This window comes from Centroberyx affinis, unplaced genomic scaffold (genome assembly GCF_046629955.1).
Source record: "Centroberyx affinis isolate AG114_WGS23_722 - 3 ecotype Tasmania unplaced genomic scaffold, CSIRO-AGI_Caff_v1 ptg001814l_1, whole genome shotgun sequence".
In the NCBI taxonomy this organism is placed as follows: domain Eukaryota; kingdom Metazoa; phylum Chordata; class Actinopteri; order Beryciformes; family Berycidae; genus Centroberyx; species Centroberyx affinis.
The window spans coordinates 440,494-467,454 of record NW_027280200.1 but is presented as its reverse complement, the minus strand read 5'-3'; the positions used below and the strand labels follow the sequence as shown (position 1 = coordinate 467,454).

At 41.2% G+C, this 26,961-nt stretch overlaps 1 protein-coding gene across 1 annotated transcript; it reads right to left on the bottom strand.

The window, feature by feature from the left end:
- Positions 1–894: 894 nt before the first annotated feature.
- On the bottom strand, positions 895–26,961 carry arhgef33 (Rho guanine nucleotide exchange factor (GEF) 33). The gene is made up of 17 exons (XM_071529616.1): positions 26,904–26,961; positions 23,517–23,560; positions 19,805–19,969; positions 18,625–18,745; positions 17,706–17,864; positions 17,385–17,510; positions 15,083–15,209; positions 12,927–13,059; positions 9,822–9,929; positions 8,774–8,866; positions 7,835–7,983; positions 7,166–7,255; positions 6,081–6,250; positions 3,930–4,378; positions 2,660–2,872; positions 1,372–1,514; positions 895–1,024 (listed from the first exon to the last, which is right to left on the bottom strand). Exons 1-17 carry the CDS (start codon positions 26,959–26,961, stop codon positions 895–897), a joined length of 2,478 nt encoding a protein of 825 aa, XP_071385717.1.

Below are 26,961 nucleotides of genomic sequence, written 5' to 3'. Positions count from 1 at the left end.
ACTGTACTTCTCTCTCTAGCTCTTCTAGTCCAGTGGTACTCAACGTGGGGTCCGGGGACCACCAGGGGTCCTTGAGGGCGTTCCAGGGGGTCCCCAGCAAACTGATGAAATGTTAAACTTCACCATTACTTCATTTACAAGAAGTTAACACAATTAGAGAACGTAGAAGAATGACTGTTTTGATCATGTTATCTCTCTACCTACAATACAGTCAGTCATGGAATTCTGGACAAAATCATATCGAACAGTAAAAATGTTATCAGATTTGGGTCAGAGAGAAAACATGTCACCAAATGGGGGTCTGTGGCTCTAATGTGGACTAAATTAAGGGTCCTTGATATGAAAAAGGTTGAAAATCACTGCTCTAGTTAACATTAGCATGTTAGAAATCCATGGCAGCAAGGAGACAGAGAAGCTGCTTTGGTTCTTGCTGCAAAACGTTTCCTCTCATCGACTTGCCGTAAGTTGGTTTATACAGAAGCTAACTCAATGGTTCACACAAAAATGGCCGCCGCTCCAATGGTCCTGGACCGTTGATTTGAATGGGAATGACCGTTCTATCCATTCAAGTTCAGTGATGGCATCCATGGTACAGCCGCACTTTCTCTCAGTGGCTCTGGGTAACATCGGGGTACAGGGTTTCTGATTCTCTTTAGAAAAATACAAATCCCTTGTACCTTTGAGTGAAGTTGCTTATGATTGATGGCTATTAACATAAAATGGCTTATACCTGTACAGCGTTTATACAGCAGTCCTAATGAAAACAATGTGTTTCATGTGGTAGTTTTTGCATGTATTTGTATGTGTTTGTGTGTCTAAGTGTTTCTATGTTTGTATGTCAGTCTGTATATCAGTCTGTATGTGTGTGTGTGTGTGTGTGTGTCCCAGCACTGTTCATACAGCAGTGCCGCGGTCGATCTCCAGGTGGGCCAGTTTGGGGGTTTTTCCCGGCGTCTCCTGGTCGCTGCCGTTCTGGTTTTCTGACGTTTTCTCCCCTCCCTTCTCTTTCTTCTCATCCCCGCTCCTGGTGGACAGAGGGAGCAGAGCTACGTTCAACATGGCCATCTGGATGTGAGCGTAATAAACCAACACTTGGGTTTTGGGTTTTGGGTGCATGTCTGTTTTTATGGGACCACAAGATCCCATTCAGTTCTAAAGGGAAAGTGTGAGGTGAGCTTAGGTTGATGGTTCAGCTATTAAGTGCCATAGTATATAAGGCGATGCAGAGATTTAGCTTTCAAAAAATGTTGAAACACTCTTTAAATGTTTTAAAGTCCCAATGAAATGAACTCCCATTATTTTTACTATCTGGAAAACAGAGTATGTACAGTATGTAACATGTATATCTGAATGTTATACTCCTGTCCTTACTTCTTCTTGAAGAGCTTCTTGAAGGAGCTCCTGAAGCCTCCTTTCTCCTGCTTGCGGCTCCTCTCGCTCAGAGGAGTGTGGTGGTTCTCCTCCGCCCCGCACCTCCACCTGGGCTCCTCCCCCCACGACTGGATCCCCGAGTCCTGACGGGGGTTTAACACAATATTCCATTCACTTTAAGGTAGCGTTTCTCAAGCTATGGTCCAATACCTGAAATGGGCTGCACGCCTGTTTGTGGCAGGTCTCCACAATACGCAAATGTCATTATGCATTAATGAGACTCATGTAGGTTCCAGGGCATCGCTAACTTTATCACTATCATCATTATAAATTCTGGTCTTGGGCCAAAAAAATAGTGTTTTACGCTCTCAGCTGACATACGATTTCTGTACTGCAAATTGCTTCACAAGCAAAGTGCAAAACACACGTTTTGCAACTTCAAAACTTTTTTTTTTAGCATCTTATTTTTTATTATTTAACATTAACGTTTTAATAATTTACTCAAACTAATAATCCATGACATTTATATATAAATAAATGTCCATTTTGTTATTCTCTATCACCGATTGATAAAACACAATGATGATTCAACCTATGGCCATTTCAGTTGCTGTTGTAAACAGCCGGTGTCTGGTAGGTTTGTGGGGAAAAATCCTCTGCCGCACAGGAAGTGATGCGTTTTACCTTTCCCAGCAACAGCAGTTTGTTTTGAATAAAAACGAGAAGAACTGTGTAGTTAACATGAGCAGCAGTGGCCGCTATGAGCTGAACAGACAAAGACTAAAACTTCATCAAAAGAAAACTAGGGCTGAAAGATACTGACAAAAAATCTAATTGTGGTTGTGACAGAATACTGCAATTGCGATTTAAACTGCGATTCATATCATGTTTTTCTTGTCATAAATTTTTTAGAACTTTAAAATTGTTTAAAGAAAAGTGATTCTGTTAAAAACCAATATTGTACTTGATTCATGGACCAAAGATTATCTGCAGCTCTAAAACTCCTTGTTCAGAAATGCATGTTGGACGTCTCTCTCTCACTTAAGTAATTAATGGCAGCCTCTGCAATTTGGTTTAAAATTGTGTGCGATTTTGATGTTTTTTATTAACTTTACTTACTTATTTACTTTAATTGTTCAGCTCTACAAAAAATGCAAACAAAAAGAAACAGACTCACTGTACTTGACAAATGTCCTGTAAAGACAAATACATCATCCATTCATTCATTCATTCATTCATTCATTCATCCATCCATCCCTCCCTCCCTCCCTCCCTCCGCCTCCCTCACCTTGCTGAGCAGACCGCGGAGCTCATCGCTCTGCTTGTCCTGGTCGGCTCTCTGCAGGGGGCTCTGGACCTTGCGGGACGGGGTGGGACAGCCCTTGCTGCCCTTGCTGCCCTGGCGCTCCAGCTTGGCGTGGCTCAGGCCCGTCCGGTGGAGGTGGTCCGACAGGGGGTCCAGACCGCTCACTGTGCTGTCCAGCTGCAGGCCGTTCAGAGACTGGAGAGCAGACAGGAGACACGGACGGGGGGAATGGGATCAGTCAGGGGTTTTCCTTTTACATTATTTCACATTGTTCCTTTCTTTCTTTGGAAGCACAAACTCTCTCCATTCATTTGTAACTACCCACCCCACATGAAAACAGTGGACATTAAAAATCTTGCCTTTAGGCTATATGAACAGAAAACAGTCATAAAACAGATTAAAAAAAGGAAGCCAGGACACTCTTTTATGTGCAAAGGTTAAAAAGTCTTTTAAAACAAGCACGTTATTTGTGATAAACTGTGACCAGCTTGGTCACGGTCAGGTCACATTTTTTCATTTCAGTCTGTGGCTTTAATCAGGAAACTGCACTCATGGCAGAAAAAAAAGGTTACTTTAGGCTAAATATCCATTTATAGGCACAGAGCTGACAAGACCGATAACAAACTGGGCTGCAGAGCAGTTGAGCTCAGTGAAAAAAAGTTGCTGTCTAAACTCAAAGTGATGCAACAGTGAGGCTCATAGAGTCTTTATAGCTGTGTCCCACTATGGCACTTGGCAGTAGCCGAAAGTTTTATTACATTTCTGGGACCAACTAACTGATCAACGGACAGAGTGACTTATCCAGTTGCTGGTTGCAGCTAAAATAGGTACTGAAGCATAAAGCAAGGTTACACTCTGTCACCCCTCAACTATTAAATACATTCATTTTCAGTGCTACATACACATAGAATTATTGTGACCCAATTCTGCCTGGTTATACAGCAATAAAAAGATCACAACTCACAAAATTAAAAGATCAGGTTTTGTTCATGTGCAAATCTAGTAAAAAACAAACAACATAATTAGGGATAAGTTGTGATCAGCTTGGTGCTTGGGGAAGCCAGCAAGTTAAACTCAGTGATGCAGTTATCATGATTATAGAGTCCTTACAGCCGTGTCCCACAATGCCATACATTATGTGCAGTAAAGTTTTTTTTTGTTTGTCTTTTTGGGACTGACTGACCAACAGAGTGACTAGCTGCTGGTCACAGCAAAAAATCTATACTGCACTCATGTACTGCATTCAGCTCACCTTGCTCTTCCGCTGGCTGGCCTGAAGGGGGCGGTGCTGGTTGTGGCGCATCAGTACGGCCTCATCCGGGGACACGCACCCTCGGTTGGGCACCCTCCCCTGGCTCACGCCGCCGCCGTAGACCTCGCGGGTGGACGACACGTTCGCCGCCACCGCGTGGTGCGACGCGGACGGGGTTTTGGGGCATCTGACGAAGGCGATGTCGATGGAGGAGTCAGAAGAGGCGGAGGAGCACTGGTCGAACAGAGAGACGTTGTGCAGAGAGTCTCCGTCTTCCTCGTACAGCCCCTCCATCCCCGGAGGGTCCGGGGGCAGGAGGAACTCCCCCAGGGCGTCGGCCAGAGCGGAACCTGCCGGGACCTGGTGGAAGTCTGCCGGTCTGGAGGGCAGGTGATGCTGACGAGACATCGACCCCTCAGACGCCACGCTCTCTGGGATACTGCGCAGACCTGGGAGCCAGAGGTCAATCGATTGATTGGTTGACTGGTTGAATGTTTATGGTTAATGGGTAAGTGAAATGCCTGTTTTTGGTGAGTCCCCACATGATAAGAGTACTGAGCTGTCCTCAATGAGCCTGTTTACCAGGTGAGGGACACAATTTCTCAAATTTGGCAACAAGAACCATTTTTTTAAATCTAATTTTTTCCACTTTGGTTCTTTTCTAAACCTGCTAAATCCTGAGATAATCTCTCATTCACTGTAACTAGAATGTATAACCTCCTTGTCTCCTCTCCTCTCCTCTCTTCTCCTCTCCTTGTCTCCTCTCCTCTCCTCCTCTCCTCTCCTTGTCTCCTTTCCTCTCCTTGTCTCCTCTCCTCTCCTCCTCTGCTCTCCTTGTCTCCTCCTCTCCTCTCCTCTCTCCTCCGCTCCTTGTCTCCTCTCTTCTCTCCTCTCCTCTCCTTGTCTCCTCTCCTCTCCTCTCCTTGTCTCCTCTCCTCTCCTCTCCTGTCCTTGTCTCCTCCTCTCCTCTCCTCTCCTCCATGGTGGGACACACAAACACACAAACCACTCTCCAATTATAGTAGTGGGATTCAATGGGACACATATGATCTTGGTGCTAAGATAGGTATACCTAGACTGGGGCGTCTTGGGTCTCTTGGGTCCGAATCTGACCAAGGACCTGTCTGACCTCTCTCAACTTTGAACTATCAAATAAAGGTGAAAATGCATAAAAACATAATCTTAAAAAAAAAAAAGTATACCCAGACTTGCTGACCCAGTGCCATGCACTCATGACATTGTGGGTTTGAGCTAGGCTCATGACTTTTGTCACATGCTGTCAGCATTTGACTGTGGCTAAAGTCTCTTAACTATAATCCATCCATCCCCTCCTGCCTCTTCTGGGCAGTAGAGTTGTGTAATGACTAGACAGACCACCCATCAAAAACCTCTCAGTAAGTGCAACACCGAAATCCGGTCGGAGGAAACTTATGCCGATGGAATGAAGAAAATAGTACGTTTACCAATAATTGTAAATAGGCGAAAAAAAGTGAGAGACTTGTTTTTTATATATTGGCAGAATCTGATTTTGTCAAAGTCCTGTCTCCCACCTTTTTTCACTGAAAGGTTTGATAAACCTAAAGAAAGTGATTCACTTAAAAACAATTCAGCTGTATTTCAGCATGTTTTTATATATTGTCAGAATCTGCTTTGTTTGTGTTCCTTTCTGACCAACTCCAAGAGACATGCCCCCAGCACTTTGTAACTTGTGTTAAAAAAAGTGCTCTATAAATAAAGTTTATTATATTATTATTATTTATGTGCTAGAAGTGTGATTTTCAGACTGTTCCTCCATACAATGGCAGTGAATGGAGAGACAGAAAACACACAATTCTCCAATCTCCTCTACCGGAGCAACAGATAACAGAGAATAAGTGATTTTGGGGTTTTATCATGTCCAGGAAGCTACACTACCCAAGGTACTACCAAAGTCCAGCATCACTTTAAAAACCCCTCTGTCGACAAGCAGCCGCCCTGCTGAAGTGTCCTTGAGCAAGACACTGAATCCCTTCTAGCTCCAGAGGCTGCTGGTAGGAATTACAGCATCACATTAGCTTACACATCACATCTTTCCCGTCACGGTCCGATGTATAATGTCTGATTAAACAGAAATACCAATCAAAGTCATCTTAAAAACCCCAGACCCCAGACCTGTTGGTTTGTGGTTCAGGTCGGGGCTGAAGAACGGGAGCTGGGCGGGCCGGTCCGGGTCGTAGCGGTGAGGTTCGGGCTCTCGGTCTCGCTCCCAGTCCTGGAAGCGACGGGACTGGATCTGCTCCAGGAGACGCTGCTTGCTGCGCTTCACCTGGTTAGCGTGCTCTCTGGGACGACACGGGGAGGACGGGACACATGTTAGAAGCGTGTGAGTCATGAATGAGAATAACTGTAATCGTCAGGCAGACTTAATGTGCAGGAATTTGTCTTGGTGACACCGGTGCAGAGAAAAACAAGAAACATAAACATATTTTAAACAAAATGGTATAAGAATAACAGGATCTCATACTTAGACAGTGCAAGACATACTTCAGAGTGTAGACTTTACATATAGCTGTACATATGAAGAGTGTTGTTCCGGGTCAAATTATGGAATAGTTGTAATAAGGAACTAAAAGAATGTAGTAATATGTTTAAGTTTAAGAAAATGTTCAAAAACATTACATTTGAAAGATACAAAAGCTGTGACCAACACTGAGAAATGAATGACAATTATGAACTGTCTTTGTTTTGTTTATCTGTTTCTGTTTTATGCTGTTGTGTTTCTTTATTAACTTTTTTTTTTTTTTTATTATTATTTTTGTTAGTTTTGTTTCACAGCTATTTTGGGTAGAGCAAGGATAATGTTTTAAGTATTAAGGGTAAGCACAATAAGCTTAGGCTTCAGCCCACACCTTTTTTTCTGGACAGACAATATAATGTTTGATTTTGTTTTATTTTTGATATGATGATTTAGTATTCTTTAAACCACTTTCATAACTGTATTTGTTGTTATTGTGAATAATTGACCAGAAAAAATTAAATTAAACTAAATCAGATGCTCATTTTGCAAAACATGATATCTGATCTTTCAAAATGATTGATTGCACAAAACAAAAAAAAACATAAATTAAATTACAGGCCTTTTTAATGGATACTAGGTCATTTAAGTCCTTGGTTGACTAAATGACAGTAGAATATGAACATTTAATTGGTGAAGAATACAATACTGACTGGCTGCAGTAGATACAGTAGATACTCACAGTATAGCGCTGCTGCTCGGGTACGGAGAGCCCATGTCGTTGGCTTGAATCCCACACTCCACTGTCTTCAGCAGCTGTTTCATGTTGGACCTGCAGGGGGCGCAGAGCACAGAGAGCACTGGCTTCACTAGGGTCCTCATTTTGTCAGGTTCAAATGGTTAATCTTTGTTTTATTTAAAGACCCCATGAAAATTAAAAATAACAAGTTTTGCCTATGTTGTTGATGGACTTAGTGTTCACCTATTCACCAATATCTGCAAAAAAAAAGACAAAAATAAAGTCTCTTTCCGCACCCGAGGGCGGATACAACAATTTCATCCAATGAAATATTTATAACCGTTAATTATTCCCCTCTTCCCCCGCTATTTTTTTCTAGCATTCCAGCTCAATTCAGCTGCAACGTGGACAAAGGAGTGTTTTTGGCTGCGCTTCACCTAAAACTCTTTTCCCAGACGGAGGAGGAGAATATTCCTCCACAACTGAGTGTCCATGTTTGATTTGAGTGGGTTTTTGACGTTGACCCGCCCGCTTCCTCGATATTCAAATGAGCCGCTCCCTCCGCACTGACGCTTCCCGACCTAACTAACATGCCACTTCATGGGGTCTTTAACCTCTCAAGCCTGAGCGGTAACAGTAGTATTTTATCTAATATTGTGATGAAGGGTCAACCTCTTCATCTCCTTGCGGTTGTGCAGCAGCAGCTCCTGGTTGTGCTGCAGCAGGTGGTGGTACTGAGCTGTGAAGGACCTGAACTGCTGGATACACACCAGCAGCAGGTAGTAGTCTGGGTGCTCTGCATCCGTCTGCCTCAGCAGGCCCTGCACACACACACACACACACACACACACACCAAGGTTATTATAGTTTTGCATTTTTCATTAGTTTTTATTTTTATTTCGTTTTGACTTGTTGACTTGTTTTCAATTTCAGTTTAGTTTTAATTAGTTTTTAAAGCGGGTTTGCTAGTTTAGTTTAGTTTTTATTTTTTGAAAATGCTTAGTTTTAGTTTAGTTTTTATTAGTTTCAGTGTTAGTTTTAGTCTTTTTTGTAATATGGGGTGTTTGTCAGGGGCGAGATTCAAAAATTCAAAATACTAGGCTTATGTATGAAATAAATTGACAAAGACGAAAACTAAAGACATTTTCTCTATAATTTTAGTTTATTTTGGTTAGTTTTGTAAACACACAATACAGTTTCAGTAACAAAAATGTTTTTTCACACCTAGTTTTCATTATTTTTTTAGTTTTTGTTAACGATAATAACCTTGACACACACACACACGTTTGAGCAGATACAATCTTCAGAATCATCAGCATCATTTTTGAAATAGTGAGCATTGTTTTCTTTTTTCTCTTTCTTTTCTTTTTTCTATATTAACTAAATATTTGTACAATTTGTTATTTTTCTTCTGTTCATGTTTATTTTAAATTGCTATTCTTTCACTCTGTGAAGCACGTTGTATTGCATCGTTACGTACAAAACATGCTAGACAAATGAAGTTCGATTGATTGATAAATTGATATATGGCATTTTAAACTGAAACACGTCAAATGAAAATGTTACTTATATTGATTTAAGTGTGTGTGTGTGTGTGTGTGCTGAGCCCACCTGTAACAGCAGCAGGTACTCAGGGATTCTCTGGACAGGCTGGAGCAGCAGAGTGTGGAGCGAGGGTTTGGATTCGTCACCCAGTATGTCACTCTGATGGAAGCACCACACAGCCAATCAGAACGAGAGGGAAGAACAGGTCAGCCAATCAGGATGGGAGGACAGTACAGGTCAACCAGTCAGTATGGACAATTTAACCAGTCAGGATAGGAGGACTGATTTGTTATGGAGCAATACTTTGTTTATGTTTTTAACTGTGTGTAGCTGTTGTTTTGGACACTGGATGCAATATAAATTTCATTGTGATCAAACAAAAAGTGCAATTCTATCTCTATTCCCTGTGTTATTCATGGAACTGAATTAACTGAATCATTCTGTTTTATGTCACATCACGTCACGTCATGTCACCTCATGTCATGTCATATCCTATCCTGTGATGTCATGTCACAATCTGTCATGCCATATCCTAGCCTGTCATGCCATGTCACAATCTGTCATGTGATGTCATATCCTACCCTGTGATGTCATGTCTCAATCTGTCATGTCATGTCATATCCTACTCTGTCATGTCATGTCACAATCTGTCATGTCATGTCATATCCTATCCTGTGATGTCATGTCACAATCTGTCATGTCATGTCATATCCTACCCTGTGATGTCATGTCACAATCTGTCATGTCATGTCATACCCTATCCTGTGATGTCATGTCACAATCTATCATGTCATGCCATATCATATCCTACCCTGTGATGTCATGTCACAATCTGTCATGTCATGTCATATCCTATCCTGTGATGTCATGTCACAATCTGTCATGTCATGTCATATCCTATCCTGTGATGTCATGTCACAATCTGTCATGTCATGTCATATCCTACCCTGTGATGTCATGTCACAATCTGTCATGTCATGTCATATCCTATCCTGTGATGTCATGTCACAATCTGTCATGTCCTGTCCTGACATATCCTATCCTGTCATGTCATGTCACAATCTGTCATATCCTATCCTGTCATGTCATGTCACATGCTGTCACGTCACGTCACCTCAAGCAGCGCAGCAGATTTGATGGAGCTGGAGGTGAGCATGCTGACAGCTGACAGACAGTCTGGCAGCTCCTTCAGGTAAGACACATAGAAGTCCAAGAAGTCACTCTGGAGAGAGAGAGAGAGAGAGAGAACAACATTTAAATAGTAACATTGTATGTGTGTGTATGATGCATGAGTGTGAACACGTGTCTCATCACATTTTCCACTCTTGTTTTTCTCTTATCCCGTCACATCTCCTCCCTTCACTGTCATCCCTTTAATAACCAATAACCACATGATCTGCTGTGACTGGTTTGACCTGAACCGGCTGCAGCATGTGAACATTTAGAGAGAAACACATTCAGAGCTAAACTAAATGAGCTTAACAAATGCTTAAATGCTTCTGTCTATTATTCACACTTATCGTCATTTTGCTGGTTTCAAGAAATTCTCTCATTTCTTTCAAGATTTAACTTTGTTGTTTGTTGAGGTGAGATATTTTCACAAATCTCTTTTATTTCAATCTTACCTGCACCTTTTTGGCCTCTCTATTTCATCAGTTTTATATGGGAAAATAACTGAACTAAACTAAACAAATGAATCTACTTACAGAACAAGTAAACAAATAATGAAATAAGATCCCTATTGACATAAGTTTGAGAAGTCTTAATAAAGGTAAAAAGCTTTCATGAACTTATTTTTTGTTGTGCTTTCTTCCTTCCTTCCTTCCATCACTCCTTCCTATTTCTTTCTTCCTTCCATCCTTCCTTTCTTCTCCTTACTTTCCTCCTTTCCTTCCCTTTCCTCCGTCCCTCTGTCCTCCCTTTGTTTCTTCCCTCCTACCTTCCATCCTTTCTTTTGTCCCTCCTTCCTTCCTTTCTTCCCTCCTTCCTTTCTTTCTACCCTCCTTCCTTCTTTCCTTTCTTTCTTCCCTTCCTCCCTCCTCACCTTACCTTCCCTTCCCTCCTCAGATTCTCAAGCCATCAGTCAGGACCCATAATGCATTGTGGGTCTACTGGCGGTGGGAGTAGCTATGTGTCCTGATGCCCCTCGGTTCCGGGCCAAAAAATAAATGCAGGACCCAATTCTTCACCAATTACCTCATTTCCTCCCACTCACTCCCTGCCAATTAGCCACATATTGATCTTAATAGAATAGACCTTTAATATCCTTATAGAGTGGGTCTGCTTTCAGCCGGCTTTTACCAAACAGCAGGACTGCCAAACATCACCTTCCGTCTATTCCTAACTACGGAGCCCGGGAGTGGCCATCGGGAGAAAAATAATTTATGTCGTGGCCATGATTTACTATAACATAAAAGATACAATTCGTTCCCTCGATTTCCTCTTTACGTGCGCACAAATTGCCAAAACGTGCCTCGAAATAGTGATATGGTGCTCTTGATATATAATACATGCGCTCTTCATGAGCTTATAAAGAGTCAGTCACATATTGGTGATTATGTTTAAATGTGGTGCTGTCCTGGGTGTGTTGCAGCCTCCTGATTGTGTTTACATGACCTGAAGGTTAAGTGGCTAAATATGTTGCAATATTTGGGGGAAATGCCTATTCAGTGTAAACAGACAATGGATATTAACATACCAAATCGTTACTAGGCCTATCTGCAATACCTAAAAGGTTCCTTTTAAGTTGCATTTTTTCCTAAACTGCACAGTTCAACGAAATCGAGGGAACAAACTTTATCTTGTGCGCACGAATGGACTAAAACGTGCGCACGTTACAGTAAATCGTGGACTCGATATAACGTTTTTTCTCTTCCAATGGCCACTCCTGGGCTCCGTACTAAACACGATATAACCTTCTTTTTTTTTAATAAAAGCATTACCTGAGGTTCATCACTCAGTGTCTCTAGAATTTAAGATGTAAGAGTGTTATAATTTTGTCAACTAAGGACTAAAGTTACCTACTATGCTTTAAAAAGTACTATTTTTTATTTTGAATTTGTGCAGGTATCTCATTTTGTAATGTAACTCTTCATATATAGAGCGGTGGATGGTCCTACCGTCTTGCACTGTCCCACTGCACTGAACATGAGCTCCTGTTGTCTTTGATCTCTTACTGTGTTACTGTGTAACTTGTCAGCATGTCTCTCAGCGCAGGAATTTGACATTTCATTTAACCTACATCACGGCAATTAAAGTGATTCCGATTCATTGTGAACGCCGAGGCTATGCGTTGAGCGATTTGTGCCGTTAATGGAAGCTCGTGTTTGTATCCGCAATCAAATGATACGCAGTCACAAGACGTCTGCCCGTCCGCTGACAGCAGAACATCCCATCGCACACTCAAACCCTTCACCCAGGCTCAAATATACATGAATGGGAACAGCAAAGACAGCGCCGTGTGTTTTTGAGTGTTTTATTACGAAGAGCTAAGCAAGCGGCCGTCATTATTAAATCTCACCCGTCCACTGACACACATTCCAAATCTGGTTCGGTCACTGAAGATGGCCGCCGTGTAACTGCTTACTGTTGGTTACTTTTAATGATGGTGATCTAAGAGTTGGAGCTTATATTCTGCTCCTGCGCTCATTGCAAATCTCCCTGGATAAGAGTGACAGTTAAATGTCTATCCTACTATAAAATGAGGAAAACTCTGTCCGTCTGTCCGTCTGTCTGTCTGCATCCATTTTGCTCCTCAATGGATTGGCCAATCAATCTGAATCTGCACATGGGTATTGAGCATTGGCATAGGTGAGCAGTGGTACAGTGCATGAGACCCAGGAATTGTGTTCTTGTCAATATGGAAAAGCCTCTGAAACAGCATTTAGACCATCAAGTGACACTAAAACTCTCCATTGAATCCTATATCAATAAAACTATATTGGACCCTAACTATCCACTGGTGGGGGAAACTCTGGTCCAGACATGAAACAATGTTCACCAAAATCATAATCACTTTCATCACAAAGTACAGCGAATGTAGTTTCACAGTACACACACACACACACACACACACACACACGGCACACAGTATACAACTACATCTACTACTATAAATTTTACATTTCTATGTGGCCATGTTAGGTATGCCGAGGTGTACGACCACAGTACCCCAGGAAGTTCCCTTTCTATCCGGTCTAATTCTGCGTTTGTGGCTTACCTCTTTGCTGGTGAGCCTCATGAATACATCTCCCATGATGCCTTGCCACTGGCATTTGAGCACGCGCTCCTGGAGGGTGTGGAGGAGCTCCAGATGCTGCTGGATCAGAAACCTGAGAGAGCTGGGAAATGGGCTGGGGAGAGAGAGGGATAAGGGAGAGAAGGGGAGAGGGAGAGAAAGAGGGAGGGAACAGGAGAGAGAGAGATGGGAGAGAAGGGGAGAGGGAGGGAGGATGGAAAGAGTTATATAGCCGGGAAAAGAGAGGGAGAGAAAAGTTTGGGTAAAGAGATAAACAAATGGAGTGAGGAGAAGGGAAAGGAGATAAAAGTGGAAGGAGACAGGAGAAAAAGCGAGAGATAGAGTACAGAAAAACAGGAGAGATAGAAAGAGCGAGGAAAAGAGAGGGAATTCAGTTCAAAAGCACTCAGTAGCTTTGTTTGTAAAATAGGCCTAAACCTACAAGCTGCTGTTTATTCATTATTCACATTCACTTTCCTCCAAATCAGAAATTGAAGTGATTCTTCCGTCTCTTCCATCTTCATCATTTATCAGAGATGATTTGTGCATTTATATACCATGCACATTTGTATGTTTACATTCTATTTCATTGCTTTATTGTTTTATTAGTCTTCTACAGTTTATATTGCTTATTTGTTCTATTTTATATACTGCTTATACTCTACTTCTCTATTGACTTCTATTACTTTTGCAACAACCTAATTTCCCCACAGGGATCAATTAAGTCTTATCTTATAACAATAACTATATTTATAGAGCGCTGTTTAAGCACAAAGTCACACAGTGCTGTGTAAAGACAGAACAGCTGAAGACATAAAACAAAAAAAGCAGTTTATGAAGAAAAAAGTAAAGATAAAAGTGGAGAGAATGAATTAAGAGACCAAAGAGAGTGAAATATGAAATAAGAGATCAGCAGTTTGTCGGCCATGTTGAGCCAAACTTGACCTGGCTGTGGAAACAGGACTGGCAGTACCAATTAAAGGATACGTTTGGCAATTTCTGGCAATTTATTTTGGCAATCGGTTGACATGGCGAGCTCCGTTGCCTCTTGTTGCTAACAAGCAGTCCAACTGGGGTTTGTCAACAATCAGTGACAATCTAACAATCAGTCCAAACAGGATATGTCAACATATCTCCAAAAAAGCTATTTGTTGGCTCCACAGGGAGTTGAGAGTAAACGTGACTCAGTTCCTCCATTACACACACTTTCACTAATCAAAGAAAGAAATCACAGAACTATTTTTCTCTGCCGCAGCACAGACCGCTGTGGGGTGAACGGTCGTTACTGGCGGAGTGATCTAGTTTTGGACGGTCAGATCAGATCAGTAGAGTCAGGTCAGTAGAGTTCGGTAGTAGACGATCCACTGAGTGGAAACGGTGCGATGCTGCTGCTGTCGATTTATATTATAAAGAGATATTTTGACAAACAGTTTGGACTCATTGTTGCAGCAAGAGGCAACTGAGCTCACTGTTTCAACCCACAGCTGACTCTGGAGCCAATATTGTCTGTGGGTCCAAGTACTACAGGGATAGAAGAGACTCATTATTCTGTATATATGTCCAAAATCTCCTTTAAGGACGCATTTTCAGCTTTCACACCTGCCTCCTATACTGTGGCATGTGCAAATAATCCTTTATGTTTGTTTTAACCTGCTTGGAGCCCCAAATGGGCGGAGTTTACCACGTCAACATAGTGTTCTTAAAATAGTGTCTTCCTGTCATACTGTAAACTTTGTTCATGTGTTGTCCTGTGTGACAGACCCCACCTACCTATCTGGTAGCAGGTTAAGCAGGTTAAAACAATTATTTGCAGACACCGTTTGACCCAGTTCAGCGTTGGGACTGTTTCGGCTGTGCTTCTGCTCATTGGAAACACGTGTGCTGCTGCTAAAGCCTGATTACATTAGCCTGGTTTCTGCCTCTGTGGAGTCTTTAAAAGAGTGTCCCCTCTGTCTCGGTGGTGTTTATAACCTGCCTTTATTTGATTTATTTATTTCCTGTCCTCTCCTCACTATAAGCTCTCAAATTAGATCACAGCTACTTCTGGTATACATTCAGAGTGTCAGTGATGTGTGCGTGTGTGTGTGTGTGTGTGTGTGTGTGTGTGTGTGTGTGTGTTTGTGTGTCCGCAGCCTTACCGTTTGTCCTTGGAGGCGAGGGCTTCTGACCCGTTGAAGGAGATGTTGGCCTTCAGCAGCAGAGACAGGTAGGAGATGTAAACTCTCTCTGACTCCAGCAGCTCCAGAGCTGCAGTCTGCCTCTTATCTGGACACACACACACACACACATACACACACACACACACACACACACAGAGAAGAAGAGTTATATGTAACTTCTAGTCTCCTGTCGATCATATGACTTGCATTGTATATGAGTCCTGTTGTTCTTATACAGTGTGTGTCAGTGTGTACTGTAGTAACCGTGGAAGCCGTCTCTGCACAGATTTAATCAAAATAAATTCCTCTGCATGTGGTGTTTTGGTGATTAAAGTGACTCTAATTCTGATTCTGATTTGGGCTTCTGACTCCCTCACAATGAAAATTTTAGTTGTCACTAATTGGCCCAATAGGGGTGCTACATCATTTGTGGGGGACAAATATGTTTGCCATATGTTTACATGTTGATTACGGTCTATACCCATTAAATTTAATTTCAGTTTGAACATTGGGTGCACAGTTCACTGGCAGGTATTGTGTATGTAGTGGCTGGCCTAGTAGTACTACGAGTAGAAGACGTAGTAGTGGTAGTAGAAGTAGTAGTAACAGTAGTAGTAGTAGCAGTAGTAGTAGTAGTAGCAGTAGGAGCAGTAGTAGTATTAGTAGCAGTATTAGTAGCAGTAGTAGTAGTAGTAACAGTAGTAGTATTAGTAGCAGTAGTAGTATTATTAGTACTAATAGTAGCAGTAGTAGTCGTAGCAGTAGCAGTAGCAGTAGCAGTAGCAGTAGCAGTAGCAGTAGCAGTAGCAGTAGCAGTAGCAGTAGCAGTAGTAGTAGCAGTAGCAGTAGCAGTAGCAGTAGCAGTAGCAGTATTAGCAGTATTAGTAGCAGTAGTAGTAGTAGTAGCAGTATTAGCAGTAGCAGTAGTAGTAGTAGTTCGCAATAACCATCTCTTTCTCCCTCCCGGCACTGATATAGCCTTTTCTCTATGGCAGAGGTCAGGCCTTGTCAGGCTAAGGGACTTTTACACTGACAATGTCTTCTGTAGCTTCAGTGAACTGTGTGAAAAATTTAACCTCCCAAAATCTCATCTATTTTGATACTTCCAGGTCCGTAATTTTGTTAAACTAAATAACACCTCCTTCCCCAATATTCCACCTAACTCGGTAATTGACTCAATTTTGGACATTCCCATGAATCAGAGGGGCCTCATCTCAAAAATTTACACCTTAATCGCCCATCTCACAGAGGCCTCTCTTGATAAATCAAAAAAGATTGGGAAGATGACCTTGGCAAAGTTATAGATGACAATGACTGGGATGGTGCATTAGTTCGAGTGAATGACAGTACGTCTTGTTCCAGGCTCAATCTGATACAATTTAAGGTTGTCCATCACATCTATCTTACCTACTCCAAACTCTCCAAAATATATTCCAGTGTCACAGATACTTGTAATAGATGTCATATGTCACCAGCAAACATGACACACATGTTTTGGTCTTGTCCTCGTCTACACGGTTACTGGACAGCTATTTTCAAACACCTTGCTGAGGCTTTAAACATGGTGTTGACACCGTGTGCAGAAATGGCCATTTTTGGAGTATTACCAGGTCATCAAATAATTAGAAGGAAAACAAAGGACAGTATTGCCTTTGCATCCTTATTAGCACGTAGAAGAATAATGTTGGAGTGGAAGTCACCATTTGCCCCCAAAGCATCTCTATGGCTCAAAGACCTCATGATGTTCTTAAACCTGGAGAAAAGTAAGTACAACCTGAGGGGGTCATCTGGAAAATTTGAGTCTGTTTGGGGCCCTATGATTAATTACATAGTTAAATTAAAGACACTACAGGACAAATGAAGCACTCACCATTGATGCACACTCTGTCAATACATTTCAAATCATTTACAGTGTTGTCGTTTTGCATGTTCTTTTGTTTTATCATTGACTGAACCACTATGTATCTAAGGAAGGGTTGTTTTTTGGTTGTTGTTGTTGTTGTTTTTTTTATTATTTATTCTTTTTTATTGTATCCATAGAAATTCTATGTGGGACCAGGGGTGGGGGAAAAAATGTAAAAAAAAAAAAAAAGAGTCCTTAATGTATATTGTATTTCATTGTACCTGATAATGAATAAATACATTTATGAAAAAAAGCAGTAGTAGTAGTAGCATTAGTAGTAGCAGTGTTAATAGTAGTATTAGTAGCAGTAGTAGTAGTAGTATTAGTAGCAGTAGTGTTAATAGTAGTATTAGTAGCAGTAGTACATGTGTTCCTCACTGTTTTCTGTCGGGCCGCTCGGTGCCTCTGTCTCATCTCTGCTGTTCTTCCTCTCTCCCCACACTGGGGATTTGGACTGGTAACCTCTCTGCTGCTGCTGCTGGGCCTCCTGCTCTGAGCTAGAGGCTGCTACACACACACACACACACACACACACACACACACAAATGCACAAATGCACAGGCATCGTTGTGTCTTGAGGGGACATTTTACATCCTGCAAAGGAGTCATAGCATAGATGTCTCTCTCTCTCTCTCTCTCTCTCTCTCTCTCTCTCTCTCTCTCTCACTCACTCACACACACACACACACACACACTCACTCTGTGTCGACGCTGTGCTCCTTTGTGGCGATCCACTATTTGATAGACTGGCGAAGAAGTGTTGAATAACGTTGAGTTCTGATTGGCTGGGCAGACAGGTGTGCCCCTCCCCCGACGCCGTCAGCACGTCCCCCTTGGAGCTCTTCCTGCTTTTGGACCAGTCACATCAGAGAAGAAGAAGAAAAAGAAGAAGAAGAAGAAGACAACTTTTATTTGCCAATTTGCACAAGGTAAAAGGAATTTGTCTTTCTGTGTAACTCTCCCATTAAGCCCCGACTCATATACATTTCTTTAGAGAGATCAGGGGCAATTAGATGTTTAGTGCCTTGCTCAAAGGAACTTCAGCAGTGTTGGTAGGTGTAATATGGGAGATGTAATGTCACCCACCCAGCTCACCTTTAGGCCAAAGCCTATTAGATAAAAAATTGGGTTGATCCAGCAACAAATAATAGGATACAGATAAGCAACAAATAGGAATATAAATGCAAATATAAATGGGGGTTTAAACGCAACTGACAACACTAGAACTTATTAAGTGAAAATATATGAATGAGAAGTATGAAACTATATTAATCACAGCATGTATACACAATGTGAAATGTAGAACACACACAGAGAGAAAAATTAAAGAAAAGTGTGTGACATGAAAATATATAAAAAAAAAAAAAATGAAAATACAGTAGAAGCAATATGAAAATGCATGCAATGTATGAATTTCATGACAAATGAGAAAATATGACTAAAGAAAAATGTCAATGCATATCATAAATACATAAATACATACATACATAAATATCAATACATACATATAGAAAAAGGTATCAGACGTGTTGTTAAAAAACTATTCAGAGACTATTCTAACAGATAGGGGGAGTGTGTGCATATCAGTGTGTGTGTGTGTGTGTGTGTTACCCCTACCTGTGTGGAACAGAGATGATGTCCTTGGCGTTGTCTGTCTGCAGCAGCTCCATCCTCTTCTGAACCTCTCTCTGTCTGCTGGACACATCCTTAATGTGGAACAACGCCACACTCAGCTCCTCCTGCAGACAATATATAGAATATATCATAGATAAGTTAAAGGTGCTACCTGTAGCATTTTAACATCAATAAATCATCACTTTACGGCACAAAACAGGAAGAGGTTCTGTTCTTCCAGAGCAAACGGAGCTAAAGCTTTGAAGAGTTTCTGGCAGCAGATGGTGGAAGGAGGGAAAGGAAGATGGAGAGATGACTTCCAACATGTTGATCCTCTTCATAAAAAGACTTTTGGCCGATCCAGTGGGAAGCAACAGGGTTTATGGGAAATGTGGTCTTAATTTGGTGAAACACTAGCACTAACAATACTACTGGTGTGAGATAGAGGCGACCAATTGCCTCCACCATGGTCTCATTTGTTTACGGTAATTACACCAACATAGCACTATTAATTTGACAATGATAAATTGATAGTGAAAAATGCTACACATAGCACCTTTATGCATTTATGATACAGCTGGTTTATGTCTGTGTATCTGTCTGTCTGTTTATCTGTTAGACTGGAACAACACCCCATTCAATTCCATGTATAGGGTTTACAAACAATATACCATACAATAGAAGAGTTAACCAAATGTGAGTTACAACAGTTATGTATGTGTCTGTGTGTGTATGTTTGTGTGTGTTTGTCTGCTAGATGCATCCTTAATCGAAAAAATGTCCCACTCTCCTACAGAGAAGTTACCACAAATAACATACTATATCCTGTATAATCCACCATTTATAAGTTAATATACTTGTTGGCTGTGTGTGTGTGTGTGTGTGTGTGTGTGTGTAGATAAATGTGGACTAGCATTTCACGTGGCTCCTGCAACATGGACTACATAGCAGAGTTACATGTGTGCGTGTCAATATTCCCTCTGCTGCTGAATAGCGGAGTGTCTGGAGGAGCTGCTGTCCTATCTGCTAAATTAAATTAGTTTATGCTTTCAATGGAGTTTCAGTGTCAGATGCTCTAAATGATGTTTCACAGGCCTTTCCACCTCGCCAAGAATAGACTGCGATGGAAATGCTGCTGTCTGTGTGTGTGTGTGTGTGTGTGTGTGTTCACCATGTGTCAGTACCTTAAAAGTGTTGAGGGAGTTCTTGAGGCCCATTATCTTGTCATCCACGTCACTCTGATGGGCCTGCAGCCTCTCCTCCAGGCCCTGGTCCCTCTGACGCAGCTCACGCAGCTCCGTCAGGGCCCCGCAGAGCCCCTCGCGCAGCTCCGCCACCAGGCCCTGCAGCTGCACCACAGGTCCCAATGGAAAACACACGGAATACATATTATTTTCAGTAGCTTGTTGACTGCTTTACATAAAAAACAGTAAATTAAATGAAGATTCAGTGGACCCCAAATTGTGCCAAAAGAAACTTTAATGAATGTTATACAGACTTAGTTTTAGACCTTCAGTTACTTCTTGTATAATTTCTTTTATTTTCTAATTATATTCTATAAGTATTTCCAGTGGATTCTCCCTCTCTCTCTGTCTCTCTCATTTGCAGTTCCATTCTTAGTTTATAGCTGATTTAATTTATTCTGCAGGGATAAGTGAATCAGCTCATGTGAACATAACATGGGTTGAAGCTGATCTCTCTCTCTCTCTCTCTCTCCCTCTCCCTCTCTCAGTCATGTGAAAGGCATCAGGCAGTAGATTCAATAGAGCATTTGTCCCGTTTGCCCGCTGTGTTCTTTTCTTCTTCTGTGATGTTATCTGCGGTTGACAGTGGAGGTTACTGTACCTCCGACCAAAAGCCTGACTCAAACCTGCGGGCCCAAAGAGCTGCATGTCGTTATACAGCATGAAGTCCATGTAACTCTCATCTGGGGATTACGTCAACTGCACATTTACCTAATGTCATTGTAAGTCACTGTAGGTAAGAGTGTCAGTTAAATGCTAAAGTGTTAATAAGGTTCACCAAGACTTTATGTGCCGAAGCAGGCCCAGTAACTGCAGCGAAAACCCCGTTCAAAACATTTTAATGTCAGAAACTCAATTTGAAAATAGCACTCTTAATTCTTTAGAGCTTTTTGAATGAGGATCTCTCCACAGCAGTAATTTATGATGCCCACTGTATTACACATAACCTCCAAGCAAAAATGCAGAAATATGCTCTTTGTTCCAAAAGGAGTTACTCATTTATATCATCTCAAGTGAATCCACCATTCAATTGAATCCACCGTCTGTTAAATTAACGGCCAAACAGAAAACACTTGCGCAACGGATTTGCTTCACAAGCTGCTGCCAATGCAGATTGCTGCCTCAATATTTTATGGCAGAAGTAAGCACTTCTTTTTATAGTGTTAGCCTCATACTTGGCCTTGGGCGTGATGGGATTATTGTTTATAACAGTTTTCAAACTGTTTTCACAGGGGATCCATGTTTCCAGATATTCTTTTCCTTGTAACCAAAACTTCTTTGTAGATTAATCCTGTAAAATGTATGGTATTACTAACCTTGCAGCCTGTATCGCTTAAAAGCACAGTACGTAATTTCTGCCGCTAGGGGTCTCTCAATCAAGACAATAACAAAAGACGTAGTTTGATGACATCGTGAAGTAGCGTGGGATCATGGGAGTTTTTTTTACGGGGACAGCTTCGGCGACAGAACATGCAGCAAACGGGAATGAATCATCGTGATCCGTCACGAGTGAGCGATAAAAACAATAGAATGAAAAAAACAACAGAGCGGCTAGAGCGGCTAGCTAGCTAGTTGGCCGACTTCCTTCCTCACTCTCTGACGGATCATCTGGTGTTTCCTGTGTTTCCCCGGAAGTTAGGGGGTAAAGGGAATATGACGCCATTGACAGGTGACCAAATGAAACGCACCGTTACCTTGAATAAAATTACGGATTTCTCTGGGTTTGAACATTGTTGGAAACATTTGGGATAATGTCAGTACACAACTCAAAAGATATATATAACATAGGTCTAGTCGTTTTTAGAAATTTTAATGCGGAAATGTTACATATTATACCTTTAACTATCTTTTCCATTCATTTGGGCTATGCTTACTGCAACTCTGTCCATCTGTTTCGCCACAATGAGTTGGAGTGAGCGTGCAGCTGAGCTACAGTTTATTAGATTAGGACACATCACACACTTCATTATACCGTGGTACAGTTGAGTTGGGTTAGATCCACAAGTCATGTAAGAGGGCTTGCTTGAAATGTAAGGGACAAACAATGTTCTCTGGGTGGAAAGATGTGATCAAACGGTTGTGAGACATCCTGCAAATTTAAAGCCAATAAACATGAAACAACTCTTTGACTCTGCGGTGCCACATGGGGGAATATTTTCTCGCCCCAGGACTGTAAATCAAAAGAGTTTGGACATTGCATTTTTCAGTGGCAGCCATGTCATCGCCACAATGCCGCCCTTTAGCCACTGCAAAGTAAGGCCTTGTGTCCTTTATTTGGCTAAACTAGTGCTAAACTGACGTTTGTGGGAAACACTGTTTGTAGCTCCTCTTCTTGCTAACTGACAACTTCTAGACCAAAGACATGTGAAGCTCTCAGTGCTGATGGGAACATGCAGCAGTGCATCTTTTACACTGGAAATGAGGAGAAAGAGATGCAAGCGCTATCAACAGTAGACACACAACCTAACTGTTTTTTAAGATGCAAGATGTTTTTTAAAATGCTGAGCATCTCATCTTGTGATTGTTACATTTTTGCTGCTATTTTTTTGAAGGGTTTCATTCCAAAATGCTATATATCCATTTTGCATACAAGATATTACCTTATCCTCAGTCTGTATGCTAAAAATGTGTGTTTTACTTAAATGTTAGCAGTCATTTTGTAAGAGTGAGAGACTTCAAATGATGCAGATCTGATAATGATAAACTTCATATTTAGATGTGGGGCAATAATATGGCATCCAAATTCTCTGTTCCTGGCGGCAGATAAATGTGATTCTCGTGTCTCAGGCAGAACAAATATTTAATTCTTGAGTTTTTCAAGCTTGAAACAAGGAGTTTAGAATCAATCTGTTTATTTTTATAAATATAATTTCCCAATCCCACTACAAAGATAGCAGCCCCTGTCTGAGACCCAGTAAGTCTAAATATCTTCTTGACCCACTTGATGTGGGAGGTCACTTGCCACAGGATAGCATGCCAGCTAAATTCCAACTCATTCATCGAATCTCAAAAGAGACATTCTTATTAGGCAGTCGGTCACATGTTCAGATTGTCCCCAAACGGTGACCTTTAACCCTTCGTCTGTGACTTTTGACCTCAACGTTTTCTTGACCTCTCCTTAGAGGCCAGGAGACAATTACATTTTGTCACATAGTCAACTAAGTCTTCCTTCAAATAACTCAACCTGACCATCTGGAGTCAAGTCACTTTCAACTCAGTTAACACAAGGAAGGCAGTTTTTCTATGAAATGAAAGTAATATACAGTATCATAGGCTGGCAGGTTAGTCGTAATTTTAACACAGGGTGAATTTTTTTTTACTCCAGCCAACACAAGAGTTTTGATTCTTGTAAAATGTAGAAATAAAGAATAAAATGTCCCCATCAAAAGGTTTGAAGACCACTGATCTACCAGATGAAGGGAGAGTCTGAATGAAAAGTGCGAGGATGGGAGGGCTGGTAAGATTCTCGACTCTATCCGACACTTTGTCAGTTTACCAGCCATCATTTGGAAGTCCTGTTTTGATTTAAACATGTAGTTGGTAAAATATTGATAGTTGTTGGTGAATTTTGCAATTTACCAGCTACTGTGACCTATAGACCAAAAAAAGTAAGTTTCTGGCACTGAAAAGGAGGATTAGGTGTTTTGGTTACCTGAGCAATCTCCAGGTTGGCCTCCACTACATCTTTGTCTTGATCTAGAAGAAAAGACAGACAGTTAGTCACCCACACACAGACAACAGGTCACTTTTATAAAAATGTTCATTGACCTCATCCTGGACTCCATCGTCTGATCATTTCAAAAGATATGAGGTAAAATGAACAAAAACGATGTCTGTCACAAGCCCTGTAATTAGCTTAGAAATTAGCTTTAGCCTTTGATAAAACACAACGTTGCAGAAAATGTAAACTGGTGATTTTGACATAAGGAAAACTTTTTAATAAATCACAACTTCTACAATGAACCCGTGAACCCATGGTCCAATGAACCAATGACAGCCTCAAATGAATCATCAAATCATCAAATTAATCGTGATAGCTTGGTTTAATTACCATAAACAAATGAGACCATGGTCGTGACAGTTGGTCGCCTCTGTCTCAGTGGGATAGTTAGTGCTTCTCAAACTTCAGACCACAATTCCTATAAACCACATGCTTCCTCTGGCAAAGAGGATGTTGCCCCCCTCCCTCTCCCTGGTGTCTTTGTCTTCACTGAAGAGGATCAACATGTTGGAAGTGATTTCTCCATCTTCCTTTCCCTCCTTCCACCGTCTGCTGCCAGAAACTCTTTCAGCTTTAGCTCCGTTTGCTCTGGAAGAACAGAACCTCTTCCTGTTTTGTGCCGTAAAGCGATCCAGCAGATTTCCCTCCAGATCCACCAGGTGGAGAAACAATGGAGGATGCAGAGTAGAGGCTGATAGTCCTTTCTGAGATGGTCTTGTTTGTTTACGGTAATTATACCAACATCTCAAAATTAATTTGGAATTGATTTAGTGATGATATTGATTTTTAACCCACATGCGTTTTTGAAATTCTACATTAATACATTTCATGAACCCTTGATTTGGACTTACAGCTTAGAGACATAAATCCTTTTTCCACTGCCAGTTGTTGAGGAACTGACATTTGGGTCAGGGTTTAAAAAAACACTTCATATATTCAATCAAGCCATCCAACAGTTTTAGAGTGCTAGAGTAGTGATGTGAAAAGGCACCCATGTCATTTCTTCTGACAAGAAATAAGTGTCCAAATTAATTGCAATAACAATCCTCCCTTCTATGTCCTTTAACCCCTTTCTCTCACCACATGTTGTTAGTTTCCCTCCCTGTTGTGTGTCTCTTGGTATTTGTGGTGTGTTTTTTTTTTTTGCTCAGGGCTTCAGTGCCAGCGCCTCCACAACTGCTCTATTCATTGTCAATGGAGCAGCTCCAGGACGTTTCTCTTGATGACATCACTGATAAGCGTCTACTGATTTCTGTGCCTGAGGGAGAGTCGTTCAAGTTCACAAAAATGGATTGAATTGTCTGAGAAAAACTGCAACAAGACACGGAAATTCAGTTTTAGGGTGGATTTTTTTCCTTTAAATGCAGTACATCATGAGACAATTAACCGGTTGTCCCATGCGGAAGAACAAAGCTCCAGTTTCTGCTGAAATGTCAGAAGTCGAAGCTGCTGTCAACACTGCCGAAGGTCATCCCCAACGCCTACTTATCATATATTATCATGCATATCATCAGGCCCTGCAGTGGCTGCGGCACAATGTCCCGACTCTGTACTCCACACTGTGTCTAAACTGTGAAAGAGCAGAAAAAGAAATATAAATTTTCCAACAACAGAGTCTTCTGTCTGCAGGACATATGTCATATTTCTTTCAGGACAGTCGGAGTTGAGACCCGGGCTGTTGGCCTCGGTCACTCCGGGTGACCGAGTCTGCCTCTCCCTCAAGCTGTCAGCGTCACACTGCTGTACCAAAGTGAACTCAAACTAAAGGTCAGAAGCAAATGGGTTCCCCCGTTGGCATTTGAGGAACCTTTAGGATTTGGTTCAGTGATAGGAGAACTGATTGGAGAACTGAAAGAAAGTTCCTCAGAGTAGCTACAGTATATTGATCTACATTATTACTTTAAAATCACCATTTTGCACCATTTTGTCCCTGTAAAGAAACTTTTTAGGTAATGGTTTCAGATGAACGAGATACAAACAAGCGTACAGCATGATAACTATTAGGATAACTTCATGAACGGACATACTGTACTGGAGCTTTTATAGTAGACGCTAATGGGTGAAAGGTCCTGCATAAGAATTTTCTGTATAACCAAGCACTCTTTAGCAAATATAAAGGGTTCTATTTTAAACCATTTTAAATAAATGCCTTAATGGCTCTAAAGGCTTTAAAGTTTTGCTCTCTTTTAAACTGTTGGAAGTTACAAGGAATGGTAGCTTGTTAGCTGAGAGACACTAGAGTTATGTGTTAAATATAATAATTGGGCTCTGCTGTGTAAGATTACACTGCAAAAAACCCCTCCATCTTAACAAGTCATTTAGTCTCATATTCAACCTTCAAATCTGACAATGTAGTGAGATAACTCCACTTATTTCCAATGCAGTTTCACTTGTTTCAGGAATTTTCTAGAAATGAGTGTCAGTATCTGCTATCACTACTGCCGCAACTATCAAGAAAAAGAAACTTGATTCTACAAAATTCTTGAAACAAGTTAATTTGCATTGGAAACAAGTGAAATTATCTAACCCCACTGGCAGATTTTTTCCACTTGTGTTAAGAAAATTACAATTTGATGACTCAATAACAGACTAAATGACTTGTTAACATTGAGATTGTTTGCAGTGCAAAGAAAGAACTGACAGCACTACTGATGGAAAATATATGTAGGATACTGTAGTTTAAGTCAACTGCGCTCTGCCATTCCTCAATCCAGTGAATATCTCTTGGGTATAAACCCCTTTCATTTCATTCAGTGCAATAACAGCCATTCAAACAAAGAATCTAGAAATCTGATACAACATTGTACCTGGGACTGCAATAATTTTTATGTGAGTGTTTATTCAGACGAGACAGCTCTTTGGTACCTTTTTGTCAAAAAGGTGCAATGTGGCACCTTGTTCTGCTGTGAGTGTATTATCGATTTGTTTTGATTTGTTTTGGTTGTCTGAAGGTGATGAGTTGTTGAGTTGGCTCTTTAATGAGGAGATTTTTGTTTTAGCAAGATTTATAGAAAATGCATGGCAACTAAGACAGAGAACATTGTATCCAACATAGGTCATTTCTGTCATGGAAATTGAATGTTTATGAAGTGTTCTCTTTTTGAATTTGTGGAACTGTATATTATGATGTGTCATGTGGCCATCCTGACTGTTGTTGTTGTCTAGTGTCTTGTAAGCCCATATGGGCTGGGCACCATAAATGGTGCAGGACACTCAAATAAACATATCAATCAATCAATCAATCAATCAAAGGAAATGGCTCTTTTGCACAGTTCTGTCCTCTGATACACAGCTCAGGTTCTGTGATGTCTCTCTTACCTTCTGTCACGTCTTCAATCTTGTCTTCCTTGCCGTTTTCTGTTTTGCCATTTTCCAT